At 35.5% G+C, this 26020-nt stretch overlaps 2 protein-coding genes across 2 annotated transcripts; both read left to right on the forward strand.

The window, feature by feature from the left end:
- The first annotated feature begins 4982 nt into the window (after positions 1-4982).
- Positions 4983-5778, forward strand: LOC111891437 (uncharacterized). Its single transcript, XM_023887492.1, has 2 exons — positions 4983-5223; positions 5294-5778. Exons 1-2 carry the CDS (start codon positions 4983-4985, stop codon positions 5776-5778), a joined length of 726 nt encoding a protein of 241 aa, XP_023743260.1.
- A 17020-nt stretch (positions 5779-22798) lies between these two features.
- On the forward strand, positions 22799-24272 carry LOC111891436 (uncharacterized). Its single transcript, XM_023887490.2, has 5 exons — positions 22799-23036; positions 23408-23524; positions 23646-23680; positions 23796-23896; positions 24010-24272. The coding sequence occupies exons 1-5, from the start codon at positions 22867-22869 to the stop codon at positions 24094-24096; spliced, it is 510 nt and encodes a 169-aa protein (XP_023743258.1). The 5' UTR covers positions 22799-22866; the 3' UTR covers positions 24097-24272.
- Positions 24273-26020: the final 1748 nt, after the last annotated feature.

Raw genomic sequence — 26020 nt, forward strand, 5'->3', positions numbered from 1 at the left:
AAGTAGGTTGCATGTGAACTTAGGAATTGTTTTTCTAGTTTATTTGTTTTGCCTAAAACCCATCAGCTCCAACCATAGAAAAGCTCAGATCTAAGGCTGGACTCCAAATCCATTCTCTTCAATGTTCCTTCTTCACTCCAAGGGTACCAAAAGAACACTTATAATCTCACAAATAGACACTCAAGCTAAAGGAACACAAATTAAGGGTTTGAGAGGGTTGAAGTTTGGAAATGGTGGCCATAAATGAGGCCATCATGTTCTTTAAATAGGGATACACCTCTCATTTAGGGTTTTCACCCTGTGCCTAGTACGCCTAACGTACTAGGTGGCTCTGCTTCCAAATCACGCATATGAGTACGCTAAGTGTACACACGTACTCCCCGCGTACTCAGCTGCCACCTTATCTCAAATAAGGGACTAAACTTGCCAAAACTTCAAACCATCATAGCTTCTTTGTTATAAGTCTGTTTCCAATAAACCTCATATTCACGGAAAGGTGGCGAGAAGCCCTACACTTCTAGTAACACGTCGTAGCCCCAAGGTTTCCTCATGCCCGGGTTGCAACCCACAAACCCTAAATCACGAAGGATCCGAAACATGATGTTATAAGTGAGTTTTCCTCGTTGTACTTACGGGTCAAAGGCACAAATGTCGGCCCACTTGATTTTGTATCCTGGTAAATAGGATGTAGTATGCAGTAGTGACATGTGGATCTGTTTGTTTATCTAATGACTAGTTATATATTTATATGTTGTCGGGTATATATTATATGTTATGTATATGTCGACATGGTATGGTTGGGTTGAGGTAATATTGATATGTGCGATAGAAAACAAACCCGGGAGCAAGCCAGACATAAGTTGTGGGCCTGTAGGGCAAGCCAAACTTATGTTGTGGGCTTGGGAGCAAGCCAGATACGAGCTGTGGGCCTGAAGGGCAAGCCAGACTCATACTATGGGCTCAAGGGTAATCCAGTCTGTTAGTTGTGGACCTAGTATATGTTGTTATATGTTGTGTGTTAGTATTTTGGGGGAACTCACTAAGCTTTGACTTACCGTTTCAATTTATTGTTTCAGGTACTTCGGATGATCGCAGGAAAGCGAAGGAGTGACCGTGCGCATCTTCCTGTTTTGTGTTATGGGATCTTGGGAAAAATCTAATTTTGAATAATACTTTTGAAATAATGACTCTTTTTGTAAACAATGATTGGTTAATGGTTGATTTTAAAATTTTAAAATTTTAATGATTTTGGAGTGTTACAATTTATAAAGGTTAATCAAATCATTAACTAGACTCCTATTATCATATTTTAGAACCATATTGTAGCCGATTTCTCTATTTTATGAATTTTACAAAAAAATCAAGGCTATAATCTTTACCACCACACTTGTTTTAGTGTTTATATAATACTTAACTTTAACTCATAACATATGTTTGCGATAAAGTTAACATCATCCAAAATCTTAACTCAATTTGAAATATTAATCTTATAATCAACAAAATTTGACAGAAAGGTAAGCATTTAAACCATTATTACAAAATCATAACACTAGAATCTTGATAAAGTGTGATAGTAACACCATTAATTAGCCTTATTTCATCAAAAAGTGCCTTTAGATGTAACATTCAAAAATCCAAGTATTTCATTTAACCCTTGAAGTATTTCAATTATGGCATATGAGGACCCTCTGTATGTTGGGCGTACATGTGTGTACGCTTAGCGTACATAAGTGGATGCATCGGGTGCCTAAGGCTCGTACGCGAAGCGTACGAGGCCGAGGTCTAAAACCCTAATGATCAAACTTGTGCCTTATTTAATCTCATTTATAACCTTGGACCCCCTTCCTTACCAGCCTCCATTGCTTTCAAACGTCTCTAGAACCCTAATCTTTTATGAGTGATTCTTGAGCTTGAAGTGCCTAAAATATCCCCCCTTTTTGGTGTGCTGTCAAGGAGAAGCAAGTGCTAAGCAAGCCTTGATCGTGGGAAGAGTTTTTGGATCCTGAATTAATCTAGAGTATCTTGGGGAGCTTGTGGAGGTAAAAATCTCATACCTTGCTATTTTTTTTTTGCTAGTTTGAGTTAGTTTTTGGTTTGAAGTCCTTTCTTGGTCCATGAACCCTCGCTTGTGAGTTTAAGCAACTGTAGAGGTTAGAAATGTTAGATCTAAGCTCATTGGGCATGCTAGATACATAAAAATGTTAGCTTGATGATTGTTAAGACTCCATGCATGAATTTGAGGTCTTAAAAAGGGTATTAATGGGTTAAGTGAGGTGTTGGGTTCCCATGTGTCATGCAAGGGCATAAAGTTGCCAACTTTATACCCTAGGACATCTTAATCAACTCAGATCTAGCTTTGGACGTTGAGTTTCCACGTATTAAGCACTTAATGGATGTTGGTGCATAAGTTGATTGTGTGTTGGGAGTACTATCATGTACGTTGTGTGTACCACCACAAAACCTTGTACGCCAAGCGTATTGAGGTTGTACGTTGGGCGTATGCCTCCAGTGGGTGTTGGGATTTCGATGGGATTTTGAGCAATTTGGGACCTATTCAGCCTTAGTCCTGGACCCATTCAGAGTTATTAGGGATTTTGTTCTAGTATGGACCATAGGTGGTATGGTTGGGCCTATTTGGCCTTATGGCCCATTATTGTGTGGGCCTTAGATGTTAGGCCCATTTTGGAAGGAAGGATTTTGGGCCATATTGGAGGAAAATGGACTTAGGATTCTGGGCCTTTGGCTAAGTTGTGTCATAATCCTAATTAGGATAATTTGCATATTTATTTAGTGTGAGATTTTTGGATCGGTAGCCGAGCAGCTATTATTTCAGCAGACTGAGGTGAGTCTTCTCACTATAACTTCAGGTCTAAGGCACTAAGGTCGGGCCAATATTCATTTATGTTGCATGTTAGTTGTTGTATGAAATGTAGTGATTGGGTTGAAATATACCCCAAGGCAGGGGCCCAGTATGCCTTGATGGGTTGAAATATACCCTTGGGCGAGGCCCATTGTGATATGTTTGGATGGAAATATACCCCATGGCGGGGGCCCATACTTGTTTTGGGTTTGGATTGAACCCCAGGACTCGGCCCACTTGTATGTATTGCATGTGTTATTTTGGGAAAACTCACTAAGCATTTTCTTACATTTGTATTGTGATTTCAGGTGCGTCTGGTTTTAAGGGGAAGGGCCTAGCTTGATGGTGCAACATGTACTCTCCACTATTTTCCGCATTCATTGATATGGATACTCTGCTGATTTTGTATGATGGTTTTTATGTAATGGATTTCTAGTATCAAACTTATGGTTGTAAACCTTATTTAGAAATGAAAAAAATTATCTGGATTTTTAGGTTATTACAAGTTGGTATTAAAGCATTGGTTTGAGGGATTCTAGCACACTCCCGGGTGTGTCAGAACTCAAATTGAGGAAATGACAGACCTTTTTCAAAGGAAACAAAAGTCAAGTATTTCTGAAAACGGATTTCATAAGCAAAAATGGAGAGTGCAGTGCGCGAAATCGCTCGTGTTCAAGTAAGTGTTTCCCAAAATTTAACTATGTTATGAATGTATTTCTTGGAATCATTTTTGAATATGTTAATTGCTAAGTGTATGCTTTCAAAGTTGTATATGCTTAGGATTTCATAGACCTAGAATGATCAATGTTGCCTTATTTATTGTTCCTTGTTTGGTTGTGGTATTAGGGTAGAGGCTTTATTTGACAGTCTTTGTGATTCTATTTATGTATAAGTTGCATGCATAAGGCAACCTATGGTGTTGATTGAGGTTTATGGTTTTGTGAGGATTGTGAAATCCTATAAGACCCTAGGTTATGCATATGTTCAGTATATGGTAGGTCATATTTCACTTATAGTAGGGTGATTTAGAGGTATCAGGTATGGCCTTGAGGAAGGTACAAGTACGTGCGGAAGGTAGTATTGGGCCCGTAGTACTGAAATCATAGGACCTGTACCCGAGACAAGGACATACCTGGAACTCTAAGGAGTCTGGTAGGGAGGTATCCATTCGAACTTCCTTATCAATCGTTTTCTATGTTGTATTTTTCAGTTGAGGATGGTAATGGTTACGATAGGAGGTTCAGGTTCGGGATCAGGTTCATGATCGGATTCAGGCTCTGGTGCGGAGCCTATTGATAAGAGGTTATGTGAGCTTATTGCAGCTGAGGTTACTCGCGACATCCTTGACGCTACCCCGGTGATTTTCGGTACCGTCAAGGAGAGGATCATGGAGATTATGGAGGAGCGACTCAAGCCTCTCCGAGCCGAGATCGTTGCGGGTCAGGTTGGGACTCAAATTCATTCATTCCGGGAGTTCAAGGCGTGTAGTGCGCCCGAGTTCTTGGGAGTTAAGGACCCCATTTCTAGTCGTCGTTGGATCGCTGGCATGGAGAATTCTCAGCGCACGAGTTTTTTCCCGGATGCGGCAAAAATGGGATTCGTGTTCTGTATGTTGAGCGATCGAGCTCGAGATTAGTGGGAGGAGGTTATCCGCGGGGTGGGATCAGCGGACGTGACTTAGATGAATTGGGAGGAGTTTGTACAGAGATTTGATCAGGAGTTTGCACCAGCCGGTGAGGGAGTTCCAACACCTTCACTAGACTACGGAGTCGGTGGTGGAGATTACTGCCAAGTTTAGAGAGAGGGTATTGTTGGTTCCGCAGTACGCTGCGGATGAGGAAATGAGGAAGACGAGATATCATGTTATACCGAGGGATGATATCCGGGAGTTTGTGAGTTTCTCAGGGTGTAAAACCTTGAATGAGATGATTGAGAAGGCCTGTGAGCGGGAAATTGAGTTAGAGATCCGCACTAAGCGGAATCCGGAGCAGGTTTTGACGACAGTGGGTCAGGACAAGAAGCATTAGAGCACCGATTTTCACAGCAGAGGCCAGCAGGGCTGAGGCCGTTGCGCCAAGTGCAGCAAGCCGCACGGTGGACCTTGTCGATTACCGAGATCAGGATGTTTTGGTTGTGGTCAGGCGGCCATATGAGCAAGGATTGGCCTAGGAAGGCCTTGATTTGTTTTCACTGCAACCATACCAGTCATAAAACGGTCGATTGTCTGAGGTTGTCTGGTGGAGCAGTAGTGGTGACTGCGCCCGCTACATTGAGGATTACAGATGGCCGCCAGGGCAAGACGGAGACTCCTGTGGTGAAGAGTCGAGCAGATGAAGCCCAAGCAGCGCCGAACGTCGTGACTGGTATGTGATTTATCCTTATCTTTATTGTTTTGTTATTTTTTTATGCTTATGTTGTCATGATCTCATATAGGGACCTTTTTGGTCAATGGATTGTCAGATCTTGTTCTTTTTGATTCGGGGGCTACCCGATCATTTGTATCTCTTGCGCTCAACAGTAAGTTTCGAGATGCTCCTGGGACTTTAGATTCCCCTCTTGAGGTGGAGATTGTGGATAATTGTACTGTGAACGCTGCAAGGGTATTTCGAAGGAGTATTCTGAACATGTTCGACGAGATTTTTCACCTCGACTTGGTACCAATTCCCTTGAGGGGATTGAAGGTGATCATTGGGATGGATTGGTTGGGGCCCAATGGGGCCATGACTGATTGTGAGCGTCATTTGGTGAGGTTTCGAACCCCAAACGGGGGAGAACTAGTCATTCCTGGTAAGAGAGATTCGTGTGGGCCAGCCCTCTGTTCAGCACCGAGGGCTAGGAGACTTCTTCAGCAAGGTTGTTCTGACGATTTTGTATTATGTTTCACATTTGAGGGCGGAGATCACGACAGAGCTGAGTAGAGTACCGATTGTGCGGGATTTTCCTGATGTTTTTCCAGAGGAGTTGCCTGGAGTGCCTCCCAAGAGATATGTTGAGTTCTGGATTGATTTAATGCATGGTGCGACTCTGATAGCCAAGGCGTTGCAGCGCCTAGCTCCGCCTGAGATACAGGAGTTGTCTACGTAGCTGCAGGAGCTGCTATACATTGGTTTTATTCGTCCGAACAGTTCCTTGTGGGGGGCACTGATCCTGTTTGTGAAGAAGGATGGGTCACACAGGATGTGTATTGATTATCAGGAATTAAACAAGCTAACGGTGAAGATCCGTTACCGGCTTCCGATGATCAACGATTTATTTGATCGGCCGCAGGGTGCCTTTTGGTTTTCCAAGATCGATCTTCAGTTAGGGTATCATCAGATGAGGATATTCAAAATATGGCCTTCAGAACTTGTTATGGTAATTATGAGTTCGTGTTGATGCCATTCGGGCTCACAAATGCTCCAATAGTCTTCATGGATCTCATGAACCGGGTGTGCACAACGATGTTGGATCGGTTTGTGATTGCTTTTATTGATGACATCCTAGTCTACTCCAAGACCAAGGGGCAGCATGAACAACATTTGCATGGGGTATTAGAGACCTTGAGGAGGGAGAGGCTTTTTGCCAAATTCTCCAAGTGCGAGTTTTGGTTGTGTGAGGTGTAGTTTTTGGGGCACATCATCAACCAGGGAGGTATCTTGTTGGACCCGACCAAAATTGAGGCTATGATGCGTTGGGAGATACCAAAAAACGCATCAAAGATTCGGAGTTTCTTGGGTCTTGCGGGGTATTATCGGAGGTTTATTCAGGATTTCTCAAAAATTGCAGTACCTTTAACTTGTCTGACCGAGAAGAATGTGACCTTTCAGAGGGGTCAGATCAGCAGCTGGCCTTTGAGACTTTGAGGCAAAAATTGTGTGAGGCCCCAGTTCTTGCGTTGCCCGAGGGGTTGGATGATTTTTTGGTATATTGCGATGTTTTTATTTTGGGTTTGGGTGTTATCCTCATGCAGAGGGGACATGTGATTGCATACGCCTCAAGGCAGCTGAAGCCTCATGAGGCAAATTACCCCACTCGTGATTTGGAATTGGGGGCGGTAGTGTTTATCCTCAAGATCTGGAGGCATTACTTGTATGGGGTCCGATGCACTATTTACATTGATCATAAGAGCTTGAAGTATTTGATGGATCAGTCAAACTTGAATATGCGTCAGAGGAGATGGTTGGGCGTGGTAAAAGATTATGACTGTGAGATTTTGTATCACCGTGGGAAAGCCAATGTGGCAGCCGATGCTTTGAGTGGTAAGGCGGCAAGTGCTCCGATCCGAGATATTTGCTTGAGAATGACGATTACCTTAACTTTGATGGATATGATTAAGGAGACACGAGTTGAAGGATTGAAAAATGATAATTGGAAGACTGAGCGGATTAGGGGGAAAATTCCTTTGTTTGCCAAAGACAGTCGGGGATTATTGACTTAGTGTGGTAGGGTGTGGGCTCCAATATTTGGTGGGGTGAGGCAGAAGATTTTGGAGGAGGAGTATAAGTCCAAGTTCTCTATCCATCCGGGGGCCACGAAGATGTACCGAGACCTGAGATTAGGTTACTGGTGGCTCTGTATGAAGATGGAGGTTGTGTGTTTTGTTAAGCGGTGTTTGACCTGTAGGAGGGTCAAAGCCGAGCATCAGAGGCCTCGTGGCAAGGTCGAGCCATTACCCATCCCCATGTGGAAATGAGAGGAGATCACCATGGATTTTATCACGAAATTACCCAGGACAACGCAAGGTGTCGACTTTATTTGGGTTATTGTGGATAGGTTGACCAAGAGTGTACACTTTATTTCGATTGCTAAGAGTATATCGGCTAAGAAATTAGCAGATCCTTATGTTCGAGGGGTGGTAGTCAGGCATGGAGTTCTGGTATCTGTGGTCTCTGACAGCGATGTTCGGTTCACCTCCAGATTCTGGAGGAAATTTCATGAGGAGTTAGGCACTCAACTAAATTTCAGTACAACTTACCATAACCAGACTGATGGGCAGAGCGAGCGGATGATCCAGATGCTCGAGGATATGCTCCACGCATGCGTTATAGACTTCGAAGGGAGTTGGGATACTTACCTACCACTAGTAGAGTTTCCTTACAACAACAATTATCATGCTAGTATTGACAGACCCCCATTCTAGATGTTGTATGGAAGGAGATGTAGGACTTCGGTTTGTTGGGGGGGGGGGTCATTGAGTCATGGGAAGCACCGAAGTGGTGCTTAAGACTAATGAGTTGATACAGCATGTGTGTGACAAGTTGCGAGTCGCGCAGAGTCGTCAGAAAAGCTACACTGACCGACGTTGATCGGATCTCGAGTTTCAAGTGAGGGATTTCGCATTGTTGAAGGTGTCGCCCTGGAAGGGTGTCATCCGCTTCCGGAAGTGGGGCAAGTTGGGAGCCCGATTCATTGGTTCATTCAAGATCTCTGCCCGAGTTGGCAAGATTGCTTATCGGTTGGATCTACCTGATGAGTTGAGTCAAATCCATAACACCTTCCATGTGTCTCAGGTGCAGAAGTGTGTATCAGATGAGGCTGCATTTATTTCATTAGATGATATTTAGGTGGATGAGAGCCTAAACTATGTTGAGAAGCCCATTGCAGTTATGGATAGAAAAACTAAATCTCTTCGTAATAAAGAGGTGAGGCTAGTGAAGGTGCAATGGCAGCATCGGAGGGTTCCGAATGGAACTAGGAGCCGGAGGACGAGATGAGAGAGTATTACCCGGATCTGTTTGTGTCAGCAGACTTCGAGGAAGAAGTCTAATTAAAGTGGGGAAGAGTTGTAACATTCAAAAATCCAAGTATTTCATTTAACCCTTGAAGTATTTAAATTATGGCATTTGAGGACCCTTCGTACGATGGGCATACATGTGTGCACGCTTAGCGTACACAAGTGGATGCATCGAGTGGCTAAGGCTCGTACACGGGGCGTACAATGCCAAGGTCTTAAACCCTAATGATCGGACTTGTGCCCTATTTAAGCTCATTTATAACCTTGGAACTATGGGTGAGCAGCGGAACAGGGTACCCGCTTTCGGAACCGGAATCGCCTTGAAACTGGTGGTTTTGGAACCAGAACCGTCTTAAGTGGTTCTGGTTCCGATTCTCTTTTTCTCGGAACCGCTACCCGCTGGGTAATCGTCGTAACCGAAATATATATATATATATATATATATATATATATATATATATATATATATATATATATATATATATATATATATATATATAATAAAAGTAAATTTATTTACTTTAGGACTTAAAGAAGCATTGTATTTGTTCTGGTAAAGTATAATTGATTTTCTTTAAGAGCTAATGTGAAATGAAGCAACAACTTCATCCAAGTTAAGTGGGGATTAGATTACAGAATGATAGATAAATAGAGCCCTTAAATAGGGCTCAAACCCCAAGATTAGAGTCTCGTCTCCAAGATACCCTTCTATGTAGTGCATAGAAGGCTATCTACGTCCTGGGTAGATGAACACCCAACATTAATACTTAAGAACCTAAGAGAAAGAATTTACTCGCAAGGATCGGGTGTTACATGAGACCTTAATGGATTTACTTATTTGGTGTGTTGTGGGGAAAGACTTTCTTATGACTTATATAAAATTATTTACAAGATGGTACTTGAGCATGTATCAAATATACGCTTGCAAAGTTCTTAGGCTTTAGTTACTTTATAAAAGAAGGTATTCCGAATAACTTGACATATAATCTAATTTACTTGCAAATTAAGATTTAGGGAAAAAGTATCCCAATATCGATCACTAGATAGAATATTGGCTTAAAAGAATTTCAAGATTATAATCTATGAAAAGTTTGTAAAAGACAATATAAAGTAAGAACTTATTTTCGTTTTTTATTACTCGAGTACTGTATAGTATATAAGTATAAATAAATGTTTATTAACCAAAAAAATAACTCATAATAACATTGATTAAAAAAAACTAATAAAATAGCATAAATCAATAGATAAACACGATTGTATTTTCTCAAAGAAAATGATAAATACCATTTGAATAAATTATTTTGCCAAATTTATAATTAGACTCGCGTATATACTTTATTTTAATCAATGAATATGAACAGAGAAAATGTGAGTACGCCATTTAAAACAAAATAAATAAAATATGATCCATCAAATAAAAAATAGACAAGTTGAATATGATTTGGCCCCCACAAAAGGCCTATCGATCGCTAGTTCACTTGATACTCTTCTAAAGTTTGGAAAATATCCGACAAATGGGATATCATATGACAAGTAATTTGGACGGTTACTAATCGCACAACCATCAAAGAAAAAAATGATTTTCCCACTCATTACTCATTATGCAATTTTCTTGATGGATTTTTATTTTGCATGTAGAAAACAATTCGATATTGCAAAATAGATATCTAAGATCCTAGCCGATCTGCTGAGGGTCAATTCTTATCCAAGACTGTAGCCGATTGCTTTGAGGGTTAAATTCAACCGGAATAAACGTCTAAATTTAAGCAACATTTGGTATATAGTAATCCAAGAGTTAATAAAAGACAAAATTGCAAAAATGTTCCATGTGTTATGTATTTTTTTGGGTATTAGTTCAAACCACGATTTTTTGGATTGGTGGTCATTTTGAGTTAGTTTTGTTGCGTTTTTTGTCCCTTCAAATAGTGAAATGACTATAATACCCTTTAGGTATTTATTTTCTATTTTTCTTTCATTTCTTTTTAAATCTAATACTAATTTATTTATTTTAATAATAAAAAAATAAGAAGGGTTCTCTCTCTCTCTCTCTCTCTCTTTATATATATATATATATATATATATATATATATATATATATATATATATATATATATATAGAGAGAGAGAGAGAGAGAGAGAGAGAGAGAGAGAGGTAGGTTTAAATGTTTTTTTATTGTGTGCTAGAATGCACCAATAGGAATATAGTATTAATTATATGTATATTAAATGCTATCCATATTTTTATGGAAACTAATTAAATTCGTCATTAATGTCAACAATAATATTCTTTCAGGATAAATTCATATCTAGAAGAATGAGAGTGTATTGCAGCAGAATGAGAGTGTATTGCAGTAGAATACACTCTCGTTCTTCATATTCCATACAACTTTATTTTATTTTAAGTGATTGAGTCTTGAAACAAAGTACGAACTCATATATAAAAACCTAGATGCAAATTCATTCTGAAAGAATGTTATTGCTGACATTAACGACGGATTTAATTAGTTTCCATAAAAACAGAATTATAATTATGGATATCATTTAATATCTTGTAACAGCCCGGATTTCCAGGTATCTTTACTGTTTATGATTTTGGTGTTTTGAGAGGGGACTCGGCGAGTCGGAGCTCAGACTCGCCGAGTAGGGACGCGATTCTGGACGCGGGATTCGCCTGGACTCGGCGAGTCCGCGCTGTTTGATGAAACCCTAATTTCTCGGGTTTGGGACCTATTTAAAGGGCCTTATGGCCGTCATTTGTACCCAGCAGTCCATAGAGAGAAACCCTAGAGTGCTTTAGCGATTTGAGAGAGAGAAATGAAGCATTTCTTGACCCTTGTGTGTTGTTTAGCAAAGAAGAGGGAGGTTCTAGCCAAGAGGAAGCAAAGGAGGTTGCTATTCTGTGGATTTAAAGCTTAGATCATCGATCTAAAGGTATGATTTCGGCTCATCTTCTGTTTTGTGAAGTATATTTGGATTTAGGGTTTCTTGTGGCCTTTGTTGGGTTGATTTGATGGCCAAATAGTCCCTTGCTAGTGATGAGGCTTTGGATCTGGATCCGTAGAGGTCCAGAGAGCCTCATTCATCAAGCTTTATGAAGAACAATGGAGGTTATAACCTTGAGTTGTGATATTTGTTGATAATCCTTCATATATGGACATATAGAGGTTGTATGTACACCAAGTTTGGGGCTTTACGTGGTGAAGCAGTCTAGGAAGGCCAAATCTATGAATTGATGGAACAGATCTGACCTTAGAAGCGAGTTTGAGTGATTGCATGGCATGGACTCGCCGCGTCCGATGAGCAGACTCGGCGAGTAGCTTGAAGATTGCCTTGGATCGGCCAGTGAGTGGTCCAGTCGAGTCATGGGTTGACTTAGTGAGTCAGGGCGAGTTAGGGAAGGGTGGTCAAGTGGACTAAGTCGAGCTGGGACTCGCCGAGTTGTTCTTGAGACTCGGCGAGTTGAGTCGGGGTGGCCCCGCGATTCTTCCAGGTGGAACTCGTCGAGTCAGGGGTAGTACTCGACGTGTAAGAAGGGAATCCTAGAGAGTTGGTGAAAACGTCTAGACTCGCCGAGTTGCCCTTGTGCACTCGCCGAGTCCGGTCAAAGTTGACCGTTGACCAGAGTTGACCTGTGTTGACTTCTTAGGGATAGTCAACCTTAGAGATAAAAAGTGTTAATTAGAGACATATGATGTTATAGGAGGATTATAGCTCGGAGGATCGGGCACGAGGGATTTCAGGATTTGTGAGTCATCGAGATACGCGAGGTGAGTCTTCTCACTATACTTTACCTTGAGTAGGTAACCAGAGTTATGTGACAGAGTATTGTATGTTATGTATGCTATATGTTGTACTGCATTATTTCTATGTGATTATGTTGTGCATGTTTACAGAGTCGGAACCGGAAGGTTCCTAGAGTTAGAACCTGAGGGTTCACAGAGTTTGGGTGCACGGACCCATAGAGTTATAGCCTCGAGTGGCTAATATGTGTTTTATGTGTGGTATTTTGGGGAACTCACTAAGCTTTGTGCTTACAGTGTTAGTGTTGTTGTTTCAGGTACTAGCGATGACCGTGGGAAGGCGCCGGCTTGATCCGTACACACGCATGGGATTTTGTTATACTTGTGATCTTGGGATTTTGTATAATGTGAATTGAGATTTAAACTTGATGTTTTTATGAAAAGTTAATGGGAAATGTTTTTATAAATTGTGAAAATTATTTTGAAATTTACGGTGTTACATATCTATGATTATTTAATTAAATAATTATTTAATTTACTAAATTTCTATTGGTGTATTCTAGCACACAATAAATATAAAAAACAAAATAACCTATATATATATATATATATATATATATATATATATATATATGTATATATATATATATATATATGTATATATATATGTATATATATATATATATATATATATATCCTTTTACCCTTATTTGTCGGATACTATCGTTCTTCACCTTCTTCATTCTACTGTCACTGCCCTTCCTCCAAGAGAAACACATATTTTCACCGTCGTTTTATACCATCAGTCTCCTGTCTACAAATATCGGTCTTCTTACTATCGTTCTTCACCTTATTAGAATCGTTAATTCTTAGACTGGATTTAAGGGTTTAGGGTTTTATGCTACCTCAATTTGGTAACTGAGATTGATGAAGCATGAATGACACATGTGTGGATCATCGATTTGCAAGTTTCAATAGAAGAGGGAGATGAAGGTTCAAATCAACAGTTGAAGTTCATAGGAGTCACCACCACCATTCTCTAAAATTGTATTCATCTTTTATTCTCACAAGAAAATTGGAGCAAAAACCATTCCACAACTCCATTCACCGACCTTCACTACCACTCATCGATACTTGCCAGGTTCATATCAACAGTTGAGAAATGGAGAAGAAGACAATGAAGGTTTTGATTTCCATGGATCTGGAAGAGAAAATTGCAATCTTGCAACTTTACTGGGGTTTTGATTTCCAAGCGTTCTCGAGAATCAGTTTTGAACTGATTCATTGTCTACTTTCGATTATCCTGATTACTTTTTTTTGAACGCTTCAAAAGTTCACTTTCAAATTATCAATTTAAGTTTCAATTTGGATTTATTTTTCAATAGATACTATCAATTCCAAATCATCAGTTTATCGATTTTATTTTCAAATAAGAATCACAATTTGTCAAAGGATTGTGATGTTGATATGAATTTAATCTGAAAATCTTATTGGTGAATTGAAACGAGTTATTGATGATTATTAATTTTTGAAGATGATGATGAATTGTTGCTTATTAGAAAATTGAAATCGTTGATAAATTTTGTGGTTTACCCGATGAACACATTGAAGAACATCGATGAATTTTTTTAGGATGAATGTTTGATCTGAAAAGTGGAGTTTTGGATAGAGAGTTTTGGAGAGAGAGAGAGAAAGAGAGAGTCTTTATTTATTAATTATTAAAATAGATAAATATATACTAAATTTAAAAAATGAAAGAAAAATGAAAAATAAATACATGAGGGGCATTACAGTCATTTCCATTTACTGAGGGACTAAATACGTATCAGAACTAGACCAAAATGGTCACCAATCCAAAAAAATTGAAGTTTGGACCAAAACTTAGAGCATTGGGTGTGGGCAATAACACCTCATCCATAACACCACCATAACACCAAGGGGGAAATGGTGTTGCATATGTTATATCATGTTAAGAGGTAGAGAGAAAAAATAAAGAAAATTATTTGATTGGTTGATGAAGGAGATAGCCAATCATCTTTCTTGTTTTATATCGTCCTCGTTACTACAAGATCCACCATAACGAGCTTCAACGAGTTGGGGGGCGGTGTTCCCTCCGTCATGACGCCGTTGAGGCATGTCACATCAGTCTGTTGCTTCTCGTTTTTGGCCCATACCGCATGCTCTTAAAAAAATGCACATGACCATTTTTGTAGTTTTGTCTTGATAAAACGAAGGATTATAGCGAAATAAAAAAAATTGTTCTCGTGCCATAGAAATAGAATGGAACATTCTTAGAATGTGATTTCTTCTTCCACACTAGTTTTCACAATATGGGAATGAGTTTTTTTTTTCATTTTTTTTCTTCGGGAATGGATTAATATATTTATCCGTATAAATTACTTTTCTTCATGTAATTTTCAATAAAATTAATCTTTTTCAAAATTTCAAAACATTAGTTAAATAATTTTTTATTTTTAAATATTTTTTGTATTTATAATTATATTTTAATATTTCATTACATCTAGTTCTTTTTATTTAATAGTTTTAAAGATCATATATATTCTTTTTAAACAACATCCAAAACATATAACATTTATTTATAACATTTATTTAGAACCAAATAGAATATATTTATATGGAATTTGTTAAACTATGTGTCTATCTTTAATTAAAGTTCATAAATAATGCTTTTACACAATTTAAGTTTATATTTAATGATCAAAAATTATGTTTTAATAACTACTTTCATTCTTTATATAGTCAACCAAATATGACAATGGAATGTAATGATCAATTTCATTATATTTTCATTCCATTAATCTGTCCATATTTTTTCTTTGTAATTCCATTCTATCGTACCAAACGATGAAACTACGAGTTTATTGTTAAACAAAAATAAATTTATCGGTTAATAAGTCAAATCGATCATATATTTTTGATAAGTTAAAATAAGTTGGATCCATGGATTGACATGTTAATATTTTGTCTAACTTATAAATACTTAAAGGGATAAAATATTAAATGTTTTCATAAAAAAATCTAGTAGCCTACAAATATTTTAATGATAAATAACACAATGACAAATATAATATGTGATTTACAAAATAGATCAAATGTAGTTCACATAAGATTTTTTTATATGGGTAATCTATGTGGTTTAAAACCATTGCATATTAGGTTCTTGTCACTAACTTCCTTTTGTTTTTGGTCATTTAGCTTGTATGCATGCTCCTCATATAAGGGTATTTTTTCCATTTGCTCTCTCACTTTCCCTCACATTTTAATAATCCAATGTCTCCTCATTTTTCTTCATTTCTCCATTTCCTCATTCTTTTACCCCTTTACACTCTCTCTAAATGGTGATTTGTTCATGTGGTGACCCAAGGATTACTGTCACTTCTTAGACAAATCTCAACCAAGGTAGGAGGCTTTGATCTTGTTCTCAATTCAATATAAAGTGCATGTTTACTTTGTGGGTTAACCCAACAACGTGCTATACTTCACTGGATGTCATCCTTGATCTTGTTACGATCTAAGAACCCATGCTAGAAATATGTATAGAAGCAAGGAATATGAAGTGGTTGTGGTTTTGTGTGGAGCTTTATTGTTTCTACATATCTACAAAAACTTATTAGAAGTAATTTATGGGAATTAATCATTTTTTTGGTATATTGTAAAGGATATTGATGTAAACCCGTTACTTTCTATGAAAGCTTTTGGTATCACTGTAATTACATTATTCTTTATGTTTATTTTTCTTATGTCGTAAATGGTCAATATAGTTCATTTGAAAATTGCTATATAAGCTTTACTTTTATTCTTAATTTTGGCGTGGATGTATATTTCAGTTAATGATAAACCTTATAAAATTGTTGAGCCTTTCTTTATTCTTAATTTTGGTGTGGATGTACATTTCAGTTAATAATAAACCTTATAAACTTTGACAAAACAGAGTAACATACTTAACTTTCAACTAGCAAACATATTTAATTGAAATTCATAGTTTCAACCAAAAAAAGCATACCATAATCAAACATAGTCAAAAGTATCAAAAGTACCATTACACAACCATACTATTGTTTAAACCAAAAGGTAAATCAAACCACGCACAAGAGCCAGCATAATGTACCAATGCCTATTGCTCTATTGTACCAATTCAAGTATAATAAAGCTAAAGACACATAAGAACTATAAAAAAAAACATTATCCTTCATATTTTTATTTACCTCATTAACAGTTCATTCAAGTCCAATTTTCTACTATAATACCAAACATCCTTTTTATTAATATTCTTTCTATTTGTAACAAAATCAAGACCAACATGACTACCAACAAAATCAATTTATGAACAAAATTAAGACCAACATGACTAACAATATATGGAAAGTATTCTTAAACAAAATGACATTAGTAGCTCCCAATCAATTTGTGTGACCTAATAATTTCATATGATGTTGGTAGCGACTAAAACTTTTTATATCATGATGTTGGTAGCGACTAAAACTCTTTATATCATATATACATACTCCAACAATCTTCCATTTGTATGACATATAACAATCCATATATCGACACTACAAGCATACAATTTTGTGTCCTTTGCTATATAAGCCAAATGAACGCAAGTCATACATGCACACATTTCAACAATGAAAAATAAGATAACCTTGTTTAGAAAACGATGTTTTTTTTTCTAAGAAAAATTCAACAGTATTAAGAAAACATTGATTTGTCGATTATCAACGTACCTTTATCAAGTTTATTGCACAAGTGATAGATATTCCGGCTTTTATATATATATATATATATATATATATATATATATATATATATATATATATATATATATATATATATATATATATATATATATATATATATATATATATTTGCCGTTTTCAAAAAAATAAAATAAATAAATAAAGATAGATATTCCCGGAGAGAGCCCCATGAAAGAACTTCTAACCTGAAATGTGGAAAACAGGAAAGGACATTTATTCTTATATTCATATATTGATGGAGAAAAGTGTTTGAAAATATTCCAAACTACTTTAAAGAGAAAAAAGAGAGAGTAGAAAATAGCATGCTATAAGTGCGCAATAGAGAAATCACCAAATGAAAGTCTGATTACTCATAGCAAACATATATCGAATATCAAGAATTACAATAAGTAAGAATGTTTCATTTTCTTCCTAGACTTGTCAAGTAAAGATCTTACACATATTCTTTCTAAGATTAATCAGGAAATATTCTTTGATTTAATTTCCCTTTTTAAATAAATGTTTGAAATATTATACTGAGGCAATATCAGAAATCAAGAATCGTAAACAAATCACAATTAAACAAGATTTTTATATAAAAAAAACCTCATGCATGAACCACTTAATTATAAGAATATGACAACTATTATATAAAAAATCAGAATAATATCAAGAATCTAAAGAAACAAGAAGAAAGAGAACTTCTTTACTATCAAGTTATGCCATGGACCGAAAAGCCTGCTATTTTGAAAGCGAATATGAGCACAACTATGGATGTCAACATACCATCAAATTATTATGAGAATCACGGATGCAACAAGAACCATCTAAATCCACTCTAATAATATGTTGCTTTGCATTATATAATTAAATATTAATTCTAAGTTATTATTACTCTTGTAATAATGACTCATTATGGGCTTTTGGAATAACTATTATCATTCGTAAATATTATGTCATTTTTTTTTGTCATTCTTAGTTTTGACAATTGACATAGATGTAATAGATGTAATATGTCTTAGAATTTAATTAATGGGGACTAGATATTCATAAATATAGATTTGAAATGTAAAATATTTGGGAATTATGTTTTATTATATAGAGATTAATATTTATCTATGTTTCTGGTAAGAAGGTAAGTGAAAACATCTGAATTTATCCAAACCAAAAAAAAAAAAAAAAAAATCAATTTTATTGTGCTAAGAGAAAATACAAAGTCAAATTGAAGTGGTTGCTCGGAAAGTTAACTCGATGGATAAGTATGGCCCTAAAGTGACGAGGATTGTCTGATACTACTTTATTTTGGCGGAGGTTTTGTTGGTGTGAAACATACAGGGCGTGTTTGGCACGGAGCTTTTGGAAGCGTTTGAGAGTTTCTAGCTTTTAGCTTTTGATAAAACACTTTAGTTTAAACAAAACGCTTCGTTTGACAGTACGAGCGTTTAGCTTTTAGTTTTAACAAAACGCTCCGATTCTAAAAGTTACTTCATGTAGCATTTAACAAAAAGCTCCTGAGCTTTTGAAATCAATTTCCATAATTACCCTTAAAAATATATTTATATATTTATTTATTTTAATCAATTGTCCTTTTATGTAATTTTATATATTTTAAAAGCTTCCAGCTACTTTTGCCAAACATTAATATAACAAATAAAAACTACAGTTTCCCGCTACCTGTTACATGCTACCAGTTACCCGTTACCAGCTAACTGCTACCCGCTTCCAGCTAATAGATACTTTTGTTAAACACGCCCACAATCCCATTTCACATATCTATTATGTAGAATAGGAAATATGTCTTAATTTCCAATCATATAACATGAGTGAACTAAACATTGGTGAAAATTCATCTTAAATAAGAAGTTGGAAAAAGTTATCTAATAGATATTGGAGAAGCATTATTTAGTTAGCTATGGTAATTTGAACTCGTTGTGTAAATAAATTGATTGAAATTAGAGGTAAAACCTATAATTGATCTAGAAAGTACTAACTTTTTTTTGACCAAGCATTATTTAGTTAGCTATGGTAATTTGAACTCGTTGTGTAAATAAATTGATTGAAATTAGAGGTAAAACCTATAATTGATCTAGAAAGTACTAACTTTTTTTTGACCAAGCATTATTTAGTTAGCTATGGTAATTTGAACTCGTTGTGTAAATAAATTGATTGAAATTAGAGGTAAAACCTATAATTGATCTAGAAAGTACTAACTTTTTTTTGACCAACGTTAATAAACAATTCTATACATGTTCTATTTTCTGCAATATCCAGGGCAAGCTAGATAGTATAAACGGTATATGAGAAAAAATGGTAAACTATATCATTTGAACGTCTATATTAACATGTCCCAAAGTTCATGTGAGAGATTAATTGTGAAATAGCAGCGATATTTTGGATGTATCAAGGTTTAAACCTTGAATATTTTGTGTGTAATCTCACATCTCAACCGCTAAACTCTCATCACAGGGGCATAAACGGTAAATGAGGGGTGAATGAGGAGGGTATGATGTCAGGTCAACTTCCAAATTTGTAGATGATCCACAAATATCGTGATGAATTAAGTATAATGAAGTAATGAACATATACTATGAGGTACATAGTAAGGAAAGGGGAATCTAGTACTTTATAAGACTTAGATTATTTACTGAATTTTAATTAATTATTTTGATACTGTACACAAAAACTATAGATAATAGGAAGACAAAACTATTCAGTGATTTTATTGTCAACATGTTATATTAGGTAATCAAAATGTAGTGTTGAGTGCATACGTATATTAAGCTACCATGGTCATAAACAGGATCAAGGGAGACGCACCCTTCGCGGGGTCGAGAGGCGGTTACTTGAAACCTAAATAGATTTTCAGACAACAGCGTATAATGGAAAAACATATGCAACGTTAAGAGATTAATACAAGGAACATGAAATTGACTAATGCAAAATCTGCCTAGGATTTTTCTTTGGGCACCTTCTAACCTTTAAGCTACCTTCTTAAGATAATGTGTGCTTAAGGCGAAGTATGTGGCACTTTCTAAACATAACTTTTCTAATGCTAATTTTGGGCCACTACTTGTTTTTAGCCCTCATATGGTTACTCTTTTACACACAAATATAGTTCTAATGAATTTTCATTTCGCTTAAACTTGAAATGTCATATATTTAGATTATCCTTAAAGGTTAATATCATAAAACACTTTATACATTGTGTATTTTTATTAAAGCCCGACTTTATTTTTATGATAAAAAACCTTGTATTTTCTGTTTTTTCGACTTGGCTTTTTTAGCAGTTTTTTACCTTCTTTTTTTTTCTTCAAATGTGATTGTTTTTTTTGCAAAGACATACGGCCACTTCATCGAAGTAAGAAGTTACAACCTACAAGAATGCTAAAATGAACGGAGATAATGGGTAGATAATCTCAGTGTAAGGTGATAACATGGAGTGAAATCCTTCACAAAAAAAGTCAATATATTAGTACTATATCAAAGACGAATTATCTCTAGTCTCTACCAAACTATAAAATTGTAGGAGATTACTTGGTATTTGGTAGAAGTAGACACCAAAGTCGGGTTTGGACTAAATGGTGAAGTGTTATGGCCCAAAATTTTGGCCCAGAAAAACTGTAGTGATATCTGATATGGGTTGTGTTGATATTGGGCCTGAGTGCAGCCCTAGCAATGAGTTGTTCAATTTATGTATCGGAGTAACTCAACAGGCAAAATTTCAAAGAATTAAGTACAACGAAAATTAAAATTCAAGAAAGTATCTTTAGCAGTTTAGCTTACTTGCTAAGTTATGAATTTGAAGTGTACAAACCGAAAACATTTCAATTTATTAGCGAAAATGCATACAAACTACGACAATAGCTTCTTGGTATTGGCTTGTGGAACGTTTGAATGTGTTATTCAAAAAATTTACTCAACTTTTTCACAAATAGGTTTAAAATATTTAATTCTTACATAAAAAGATGTTAAATTCTATCCATTATTTGAATAACCCCTCCATACAAGAATCCATCCGAAATTCAAACTAATGATTGACATATGTTGCAATGACATCGCTAGTTCATCTTAAACAATTCATTTGTCAGATATTTAAAATTTAATTTTGTTTTATACATTCGTTTATGTTACAACTTTATGTCCCATTTCTTATTGTAGAAAAAATAAACTAGAAAAATTTCTTGTGTGTAAAAGGAGAAACAAAACAAATAAAATAGGTGAAGAGGTTATTGACTTGCACACAAAGTTTTTTATTAAAACGTAAATACTTAAGTTGAATTAAAACTAATGACCCTTGACACCTATTTATACTGAAGAAATTGAAACCTACTCAAACTTCTAAAACAATAAAATAAAAGACTTACTCCTAATCTAAAACTGCGAATTAATAAAATGCAACTTTCCTATACCAAAACCGATTAACCCAACAATCATCCCCTTAATCGGATTTGTCATACGAGCCACTCGTTGTTCAAAACAATGCCGATTCCTCTTCGATTAGACCCGCTTCTTCTTTTTCCCATTTAGGACACTCGTTTTTATAGTGACCAAGCTCACCACATTTGTAACACCTAACATAACTTTTATCCCGGACACGTTCATTACTATCTCGACTTCTCCCGGACCCCGACCTCTTCCCCGGTCACGTCCAAAGTCATCTCGATTTGAACGTCCATTGCCACAATGCTTACAAACATGTGACTTTTCGTCACTAGCCAACAATAACACAACTTTAGTATCCTCTACTTTCTCGGTTCCTCTTATAAAAATGTTAAAAATCATACTTTGCAAATATGAAACAATTTATCATCTATCATCGATTATCATCATGTATTTCAAAGTTTGGATAAATTATTTTCCAAAATATAATGTTGAGGTGACACAATATCATAAGTTTTTCTTGTTTTCGCAAATTATTTGCATTTTCGCATGAACCCTCCCACACACATATATATATATATATATATATATATATATATATATATATATATATATATATATATATATAAACTTATAAATTAGTTATGACTTATGACGACGTGTAAATGATTAAAGATGTGAAGTCGCTTTGCCAAATACAGAGACGAAGAAATGATATTTTTTCAAAATGACAAAATAATCATTTACACGTCGTCATAAGTTATAACTAATTTATAAGTTATATATATATATATATATATATATATATATATATATATATATATATATATATATATATATATATATATATAAACTTATAAATTAGTTATAACTTATGACGACGTGTAAATGATTATTTTGTCATTTTGAAAAAATATCATTTCTTCGTCTCTGTATTTGGCAAAGCGACTTCACATCTTTACTTTTGATCAATTATACATAGTAAATCATTTTAATACATGCTTTGTTTGAACAATGAATTATTTTAAATTGAGGTATCAAAAATTCAAACCTGATTCAACTATAATTCAAAATATTTCATAACAAAACACGACATTGATGGTGGTTTTTAATACATGTTAATAGATATATGAAGAATACTCCATAACATCTTTTAAATCCCAAAATGAAATCCTCATTTTTAAGTTTTTAGTTTTTCGAAAATAACAAAGGCAAAACTTGGGTAGAGATCTTAAGGGTAAAAATCTTGAAGGGTGTAAAATATCTAAAATAGATACGAATCTCTTTTATAGGGTGTAATATGTAAATTAGTCAAAAGAGTATGCCGAAAATAGCAAAATAGCACATGTGGGTGATAGATTTGTAAAAGGTGTCTTCGCCGGAGGTCAAAATCCCCAAATTGGAGCAGGAAAAATGGCGGTGCGACAGAAGGCGGTGGCGACGCTGCCAACGCTGATGAGAGCATTAAGGAAGGAATCTCCGTCACTTCCCCAGAGACTTCCTTCATTGAGACGAGCTTTCTCTCTATACGATCAAATCAATCTCATCGACAACGTCCCTGAAGATCAATTGCGATTTCAAGGGTACAAAAGTTCCTTCAATCCCCTTATCTTTTCGTTCTTCATGATATCCTGGAGCATTATTTCAAGTCAATTATGAGTTGAAATGGGCTATTTTAGTGCGATTGGCAAATAACCTAGACGTGTTAGTTGAGGATTGTGCTTGAATTCACTCGAAGAGTAATTCCCTATCTTACAGGATATTAAAATCTTTGGAAGGCAATGAATGATAAATCACGATTCCACAAATTGTGATCGTCCTTTTACAAATATCTACGTATCTTGAGTTTAATTTGGATTTTAATATCAAAAACTATCTTTGTTGTATTCCCTGTATGCTCCATTTCTTGATTATGGATGGATGTTGATCACTGATTGGTTGTATCTATTTCTAGGTATACTGATTCTGGATTCACTGTTAATGGAGTACAATATGAAGGCAGTTTGCTCTGTGTAGGTAACTTGATGTTGTCTTGGAGTCCAAAGAAAATGTCTGATATAACTACAAACAGGTATGTTGATTCATCTAAATCATTCTTGCAATTGTATCTCTTTGATTGAGCTTGTAGAAAAAGTTCAGTTGACTTGCATATTACCTTCTTTATCCATCTGACAATGACATATTACATGCAGCCTATCCATCTTCCAAGTAGTGAGACCCATACCTGGTAAGAAACATGATTTGGTACTTTTTTTTTTATAAGTAGATAGTTAAAACTAATTGCTTCAATAACAAATACTTTATCTAGGTTAATTTGCATCTAAATTATGTTTTTATTTCAGAAATTTTGATAATTGGCACTGGAAGATATATCCAGCCTGTAGATCCTGAGATACGAAAGTTCATTCGATCTACAGGCATGAAGTTAGAGGCTGTTGACTCTGTAAGATCAGTCAACACTTTATCTTTTCTTTATTTTGCAACATTTTTAATACTAAATGCTACAGGACATTGATTTTTGATATGTATTGTATGCATATTTATTTGTTGTTGCAGAGGAATGCTTCATCTACATATAACATACTAAATGAGGAAGGAAGGATTGTAGCTGCTGCACTTCTTCCATATGGAGTTTCTGATTAGTAACCAACTTCTGAGTTGCCATTTTTGTTTTATTGTTGCATAAGAGTCTATAACATTTCCATGAAAAAATATCAAAGTATGTTGTGTTGTGGTGTTTTATGAACATTGTAGCTTTTATTATTTTGAGATGATGAAAATAATTGACAATGATCAAACATTCATTTTGTTTAAGAAAATTTTCAGTAAATGATATCTTTTTATTAAAAATGATGAAAGTACAATGTTAGTTGCAACAAATTCAATCAATTTTTTGTCACATAAATGGAACTATAAACCATAATTACGTGACTTTTAAAGCTTACACATTATCAAACATCTTTATGTGACATAATCAAACATTACTCAATCCACTTGAGGAAGTAGCCCAATCTTTCAATTTCCATGATTAAAATTGGTGCTTATCAGGATTTCAGGAAAACTGAACAGGTAAAAGATTTAGGAGAATTAAAATTGGTGCTTATGAGGATTTAACATTTGGGAGAATTAGTCGAAGAGTTTAAAAAAAAAAACACCACGATTTTCAAATTTAACATAATATCAAAAATGTTAGTTTCATCACATTTCAAGTATAAACGTACAAATGGTTTTGATTGGAATGTGCATCCGAGTAGCATTAGAAGCGACCCTTTCACCTTTCCCATTGATTGGAATATAATATGAATGTTCAAGATCTGTACATTTGTAAGGACTTGATCTAATACGCAGATGATTTTTTTTCTTCGATGGATTATTTATCCTTTGTTGCAAAATAAACTAATATTAACTCAAAAACAAGTTAGAATTGTCTTGTCTAATATGCACGTTGTTGGTTCCTTATAAACAACTATAATTGTATGTTTTATAGTAATATTCGAAGTAAAAAAAACGACAAATATACTGGGAGTTATATGTTTGATTCGCCATAAAAAAAATAAATCCAATTGTTATTACTTAATTACCACATGTCATACTATGATTTTTGAGGTGCACAATAAATGGGAGCTGAGATGTCATATGACAATTATACTCAAATAACCTTGAATCATAAAAAAAATGTATCGATGATGACGTTCGACATCTCACGGGCTGCAATATGGCAATTATAATGTTGTTTATAGTAATATCCAAAGTAAAAAAAAACGACAAATATACTGGGAGTTACATGTTTGATTCGCCACAAAAAAAAATCCAATTGTTATTACTTAATTACCACATGTCATATTATGATTTTTGAGGTGCACAATAAATGGGAGCTGAGATGCCATATGGCAATTATACTCAAATAACCTTGAATCATAAAAAAACAATGTATCGATGATGACGTTCGACATCTCACGGGCTGCCATATGGCAATTATAATGTTGTATATAGTCAACGAGTTGACGTCGTTATCTGGAAGCTCATCCAATTGCAAACCTGGTGTTTAATTGGTTTCTATTTAACTCCCGATGTTATCTGCTCTGCAACGTGCGTTTAAATCACACCATTTCACGACCCTCGTGTCTTGCATCCTTGAATGGACTAGGTGCGTGTGTGAACTTGACCCACCCTTGACCTTCACTAAAGTCTAGGACGGCTTAAGGCAAGGAAAGTCTTATAAACCCACTACAACATTCTTCCTTCCATACATGTAGGACAAAGGCAATCTACCAATTTACAAATATAGCCTCTTGAATTTTCAGCAGAAACACAATCGAATCAAGATCAGAATAATTGACCAACAATTCGAAGGACCCCAACAATTACATTGCAATAATCAGACAAGTGCAGAAAAATATAACGTTTAAACCCTTAAATAAGAATTATGACCTCACGAGACTTTAACCAATAAAAATTATAATTGTTGTGTGCATGGTTGAACATTATGTTAGAAACAAGCAAAACATTAGTACTCCTAAGAAAAAATTGTCTTGTGATCCATTGTCGAGTTTTATTAGGGAGAGAT

This window comes from Lactuca sativa, chromosome 6 (genome assembly GCF_002870075.4).
Source record: "Lactuca sativa cultivar Salinas chromosome 6, Lsat_Salinas_v11, whole genome shotgun sequence".
In the NCBI taxonomy this organism is placed as follows: Eukaryota; Viridiplantae; Streptophyta; class Magnoliopsida; order Asterales; family Asteraceae; genus Lactuca; species Lactuca sativa.